Source organism: Netta rufina (genome assembly GCF_964035555.1).
Source record: "Netta rufina genome assembly, chromosome: 1".
Classification (NCBI taxonomy): Eukaryota; Metazoa; Chordata; class Aves; order Anseriformes; family Anatidae; genus Netta; species Netta rufina.
Window position 1 is genome coordinate 83,813,766 of NC_140123.1, and position 6,863 is coordinate 83,820,628.

The 6,863-nt window shown below is 38.4% G+C and overlaps 1 protein-coding gene across 2 annotated transcripts in view; it reads left to right on the forward strand.

The window, feature by feature from the left end:
* The window catches only part of POLA1 (DNA polymerase alpha 1, catalytic subunit), a 198,450-nt gene that overhangs the window by 126,224 nt on the left and 65,363 nt on the right, over window positions 1–6,863 (forward strand). For both annotated transcript variants that reach the window (XM_084306326.1, XM_084306327.1), the window contains one exon: window positions 5,670–5,786. In XM_084306326.1, the coding sequence (XP_084162452.1) occupies window positions 5,670–5,786 (117 nt within the window). The remainder of the gene's footprint in view (window positions 1–5,669; window positions 5,787–6,863) is intronic.

A 6,863-nucleotide genomic window follows, 5' to 3' on the forward strand; every position in this document is an offset into this window, starting at 1 on the left:
TATACTCCTGCATTTTTTCATTTGGTGTGAATTTAAGCATCTTGGCCCCTGAGCATCCAGAGTAACGAAAGGCAGGAACACATAAACAGAGCTGAAGTGCTGTAGGGAAGCAAATCCAGTCCTCTACTGTAGCAGGCAACCAAGCTACATTGTGAAATGCAATTTGTAAGAACTATTAAGATAAAGCTCAGTAAATGTGTGTTGTTGACTCCTTCAACTTCTGTTTGAAAGGCTGTTCCAAAACCACTTGCCTCTGTATTTTGGGGTAATATTTATAATACTTGTTGATCAGTAGAATGAGAGAGGCTAATTCTCAAGAACAGACTTACAAAGAAAGAAAATTACTTTTGACTTGCAAATTTCTCCCCATTAGCTACAGTTTGTGGACATAGTACTCTTCAGGGATTTTCTTTTATAATGTGAATTTACTTCAGTTGTTTTTTTTTCCAGACTTTTTTTTTTTTTATATTTTAAAATGAGCTAAGCGTTTATAGACAGAATGTTTGGAAATGCTAGTTGCTTTTTTTTTTTTTATCAACTTGCATTTTATTTCCCACAATGTTGCAGATACCAAGTAGAACAAAACTGAAGGTTTTCTATTATGATTTTGTTTGATCTATTGCAAATTAATTTACAGACTTAGCGATAGCTGCTGGGAAATGAGGGATTGGTTTTGTTTGGTCAGCGAAGATGATAGGCATGGATCAAATAAGGGTTAACAATAATGCACTTGAACAAATTGAATCAGAACATAATGCGTGTATTGAACTTGATTGCAACATGCATGTCCATGGAAAAGTTTATTGTTTGAAACAAATCAAGGCTATGGCTTAATTATCAAAGCAAAACAAGAGACATAAAGAGCTACATGTTTCTGATACTGCTTTTTTCAAAAATAGCTCCCTTCACACAGTTATCTACATGTTTAATTTCCATGCATAATAGCAACAGTTATTGTTGTCATTTGTTAAGAGAGATTAACAGATAGTAAGTACAAACAAACGCAAATAAGTCCTGAATAGAGAGGTGACAAAGAAAAAAAGACCTCTTTAATGTTAATTATAACTGGTAGGAAGTCTAGACAAATTACATTAACTGTTTTCTCCATGAGTTGAGGGGACATTTAGTTAGTATCTACGTAATGGATATTGTAACACCTTCATTTTTGTGGACAACAACTTAGATCTACATTTTTTTAATATAGTTTATTGAGAAATGTACTTTTCAGTGAAAGTTGTTTTTATCATTAGTCCGTAGTAGTTAAAAACAAGTACAAGTTGTTGAACCTGAATGCTTTTTTTTATCTCAAGCTATTGTTTTTAGTTTAAGGCGATTTCTTCAGTCTTGTTTCACCTTCTGTATTTTGTGACCAACAACGTTCCCGGTGTTTTCTTGCACAGCGACTGCATTAGACTGAAGCAATTGCATAAAGAAACTTGCTTCAAATGTTATTATTTAATAGTAGTTTGGGTGGACCACCTCTCTGTTCCCTTTTAAGATAATTGAAGCTGTACCTTGCAACTGGTATAGTCCTTTGATTCTTATCATTAGCTAAAAATGCCAATAGGTGGCAGAAAATGCACTGTTACTTTTATCAAGCAGTATTTCGCCGTTGCCTATTTCTGAGTATTCTGCTCAGCTGAAGTTGGGATGCTGCTCCCATCCCAGGCTTTGCTTTTTCAGTTGCACTTGCGTTCCCTAACTAATACCTTACGATCTGGCAGTTTTCGTGCTTTGTTTTCCTAGTATACTAAATTGTTTGAAGTTCAAATGTAGTCATTAAATATGTTTTGAAACATGAACATTCTCTTTTTGTGTGCATAGAAGCTTTTCATAGTTACAGCTGAAACATGTGCAGAAACAGGAGGGTTGGGGACTGGGATAGGACACCCTCTGCACCTCCTCCTGCCTGGCTGTGTATTTTAAGACCCTCTTTGTGTCACACGGCTGCTAGACGTTTCACAGGAAGGTATAGATAACACATAATAAGCAAATACGGCACAAATGGCTGTCCATGCAGAGCATGTCCTTAGTCTCTTCTTAACAGAAGATACGTGATTTTTTTTTTCCCCAATGTTTTTGTTTTCCTCACAGTGGCACTAATGATATTCTTAGTACTCACATGAGTGAGCATGTGAAGTTTTCAAGTCCTTTCCTTCACTAACTTTTCATGGCAATAAATTAGTCTATGTCTGGTAAAATTAAATTATTAAGAAAACGTGAGGCAACTAATCAACACCTTCTTTTTATAGAAATAAATCTTAAGTCCATGTGCAAAACCAAAGCTAAGTACTAGCTTTGTGACTTCAGGCTCATTTTTATGGCCACTGTCTCCAAAAGACCTTGAGTCAGAGCCTGAATTAGGACTTCCATGGTGAAACATCAGCTGAAGTAAGTCAGTCTTATTGAACAGTGTCTGTCTTTCTAATGTCACTTGTGAGATATTTGCCATAAATAATTAGTCAGAGACAAGGAGAATTCTACTAGGACTGCTAGGATAACAGTTGTGCAGCAGACCAAAATTAAATTAACAAAAGATTTCTGAATTCTTGAAATTTTTTCACCTTGCAGTATTAAATATGTAATGATTTAGGTTGTTAATCTGCATAACAATAAAACCCAAACATAGTGGTCAGTTATGGTGATCATACTTTTTCCAGAAAGCTTGCTCTGACATGGACTGTACACATATTTTATTAAGAGAACCCTAGATAATAGTTTGCCTCATCCCAAAATGTTAGGTGAACTGCTTTTTGGAGATGCTTTTTCAACATTTTTCAACATTTGCTGTGAACAGATCATAGGGTGGGTAGTTTAGACTGAGTGTCAGGCTTCTAGGTACCCGAAGATGGGTGCAACGAACCCTAACTGCATATATACCGGCCTGTTTCTGACTCTTTGCAACTCTTTATTCTTTAGAGCTGTTTTGTGTACTTCCATTTCTGCATTGTGGACTTGAGCACACATCTTAGGTAGTGCCATATACCTTGCTGTTGGCAGAAAGTTCACAAAGTTACTCTAGTCTGCTCGCAAGGGCAGAAAAGCTCCTTTGTGCAAGAGCAGCAGGAAGTGTTCTGAAGTGCATGGCACCAAGTGTTGAGGATATGACATGGCTGGAGAAATGGTGAAAGAATTTATTTTTTAGTTGGAAAGAAAGGGTAAAGCTGACAAACACAAAAGGAGATGGTATTCAGGTTATCTGATTGCTTAGAGAACAAGCCGCAAAACCAACCAAAAAAAATAATCTCTGTATACTCCAGGAAATGATAGGAAAGACTTCGTCAAAAATTTTAAAATAAAAATCAGATTTTAAGAGCAATAATAGTCAAGTCCCATTTTAAGAGTGTTCTGTAAAATGGAAAACCAAAGTTTGTGTATTCTTCCCCATAAGTTCCAAAACATTATAAATAAAGGAACTCAAATATCAAATATCTAACTTCAAACTAACATACTGACATAACTGTATTAAATTGGGACACTGGGTTGATTACTGAGGCCCAAAATACAGGTTCAGTTTCGTTCTTGGCAGCGAGGAAAGAAAACTTAAGTCACATCTAATGAACAAATTTGCTTTGTCAGCAAGCCCGAATCTCCAGCAGCTGAAAGGCAGCAGGGTTGTGTAGCTGCAGGCTTGCCTTGCTGCCTGCCCAGTGAAGGTGGTGATAGTGGCTGTAGTGCTCTGAGGGAGGCTGTGGAAACTGAAAGGGTGGGAAACGTGACAGAAACTGGAAACCTCAGCTGCCATCATGGAGATCGGGTGGAAGTCATTGCCAGGGTATAATGATACAGCTTGTTGCAGAGCCAGTGAGCAGGGAAGCAAGCAGTTTTTTGAGTTGTTCTTCCTCTGGAAGATTTCTATCAAAGTACCTGGAATCACGGTGTGTAGATTTCACTTCTTTGCAGGAGCAACAAAAGCAAAAGTTTGGAAATGCAGGCAAAAAATAGACTATTCAACTGCAGAACTATCCCATACTCTGAAATACGGAGCTCAGTAATGCTGAGCCACTCGGGGTTAGTAACAGCAGGGACTCTTTGAGAGGAGTTGGAGAAAGACCTTCAAGATACTAAGTTGACTTGTTAGATAACAACGGAAGATGAAATCCTCTGTCAATGTCAAGAGATGCAGATGCTAAAAACCCAATCTTAATTTTGCATACCATGTGTGTCTTGACTATTACAACCTAAGAATGAAATTGTAATCTTTCAGTAATAATAAATGTCTTTCTGGCAATGACTGCTCGGTGCTCAAATGTTCACTAGTGCTCCAGGCAAACAGAACTAGAGTAAAGAAAGGAGCAGAAAACAAGGTGGTATGTACCATCTTCCTTCTGTATAAATTCATGCTCTTCTGGCATCCTGAACACAGTGTGCAGTGCTGGTTTCATCTCCCTCCCCATTTGTCCCATTTTCCCCCACTCCCTTGTTCTAAAAAAAAAAAGCTGGAAGAGATTTAGAGAAGGGCAACAAAGATGTGGAGTGGTTTCCATGCAAGGAGCAACTAAATAAATTAGGACTGTGGTTTGGAAAAGAGTTTGATTGCCGGTGATGTGATGGAGGTCTGTAAAATCATGAGTGGCATGGAAAAGGTGAATGCAGAATGATTATTCCTACTCTCTCCTGATACAAGAACTAGAAGGCATTAGAAAATCTTTTTTTGGCGTGTTCAAGGGAAATAAGACACTTTTTTGTACAGCGCACAGTTACTCTGCAGGATGTTGTAGATCCTAAAAGTTTACACTGGTTCAAAGAGCACTTGAAATACGGTGGGTTGGGAGCGGTAATGCATCCAGCACCACTGAATATATAGGGACATGGTGATCCGGGAGGTCCTTGAGCCATTCCCAAAAGTTGGGAGAATCTTCTGGAAAAAAAACGTACTTTATGCTTGTTCTTATGCTGTCCCCTCGGCATCTGCTGTTGGTGGGTTTTAGAGACAAGGGATGGCGCTGGTTTAACCTGTGGTTGGACCTGATGCAGAAGGTGTTCTTGGGTACTTACTGATCACAGAAATGTTTGTTCTTCCATACTTGTAGGAGAGGCCTTTTGCGTTGTTCCCTTGAGCTGATGTAGATCAAGCAGGCTCATGTTTTATATCATTTTAAGGCAGAAAAAGTTGAGTTTTCGTTGAAGTCTCAATAGCTTCCTGTTGGAGGAAAGAAGGAAGGGAGGCAGGAAGGAAGGCTGGTTAGCTGACTGGCTTCTGGTTGTCATCAGTAAGCCTAAAAATTAAAACTCTTTTACCCTTCAGAAGAGCAAGCAAGGAAATTATACTTTACTTTAAAATTTAAATCGGGGTGTCTTGCTGTCTGGTCTGCGTAGTTGTGTAGAATAATTCTGTTACATGGTGATACTGTCTGAACTGGAGAACAACAAAGGTTTCATTTCAAGGAAGGGATGACTGAAGCGTGCAGAATGTGGGATTTGAAGCAAGAGGAATTTAAGTTAGTTCTTCACCATTGATAGTATTACCTTCAACAAGACCTTCATCTCTTTATACGTTTTTTGGATCTCAGGGACACATGAGCTTCACGGAAGACTTTAAATTGGTTTGTTTGTTTGTTTGTTTGTTTCACTCTTCCTTGACTATGAATCATTATTTGGATGGAGTAAAAAGAAACTGCAACTTGGATTTATACTCAAAATGTCTTCTACATTTTCTCTTTCTGTAGGGTTGGCTAATATGTGAGGAACCAACTTGCCAGAATCGAACCCGACGAGTTCCCCTCAGTTTTTCACGGAGTGGTCCTGTGTGCCCGGCCTGTAGGAAGGCTATCCTGAGACCAGAGGTAAGTGTTTTAGGACAACACTTTGACAACAATTGAGCAGGATTCTCAGGAAGCTTACTTGCCCCTCAACTCTACCTTTCAATGGTAAAAGAACAAAGCAGGAGTTTCTAATTAAGTGACTAGTTTAAAGGAGGCTGTGATATGCTTGCCCTGCTCCACATTCAAGCTGTGGCCTCATTGCTGTGAAGAGAGCATGCCATGCAGCTGCTGTGTTTGGAAAATTTCCAGCTGATGAGCATTTGGTCAGCAAGCTAGGATTTGTTGGAATGTTTCTGCCAGAATACAGGTAAATTAAAATAAACAAAACCAACCTTCTGAAACAAAACCAACTGCCTACTTTCCTGCTGACTGGTTCTCCTCTGACTGGATGCTTATCACTAAAGTGCTAAGGAGCTGAAAGTGGGCTTTCATACCGTCTTTTGGGGCTACTGATACCATCTTTTGGAGCTACTGTAAACTGATGAGTATTTTCAGGAGGTGAGAAGTTTTGGGTTCTGCACCTCCAGGTTTGGCTTAGTGCCTTACATACACAGAAGTTTTTAAACCTCACATTGAGCTGTATGCTCTAGTTGTTCATAGTTTATGACTGCATGCTTCACCCTAGATAATCCTGAAATTAAAGGAAGCCATATTGCAAAATTCTGGCAAAGTACTTCCATTTCTTTGTTCAGGAAAAGGAGTACAAAACAGTTTAACATTTAGAAGTCTTGACATTTTCCAGTGTTTGCATATAAGAACCAAAGTTAGAGAGAAAAAAATCATAATGAAAAAAGGGAATCTTTGACTGGTATTCATTTCAGGTTGTAATAGTCTTTTAATTATCCATGCATATGTAAAACTTAGAAAAATCAAGGGTTTGAGATAAGGGGGTCAATGCTGTCAAGAAGACAGTGTTGTGTTTACCACATGAGATTTTTTTGGTCCTTTTTATTTGGCACTTAAGATGTAAAGAGTCACAAAAGATAAGTGTTAATAAAGATCAAGGGACTGAGACAGTATTGTCACAGATTGATCAAAAGATAGTGATTTTTTGCTTTAGTAATGAATTGATGTTGAAGAATATAAGATCAGATAGAA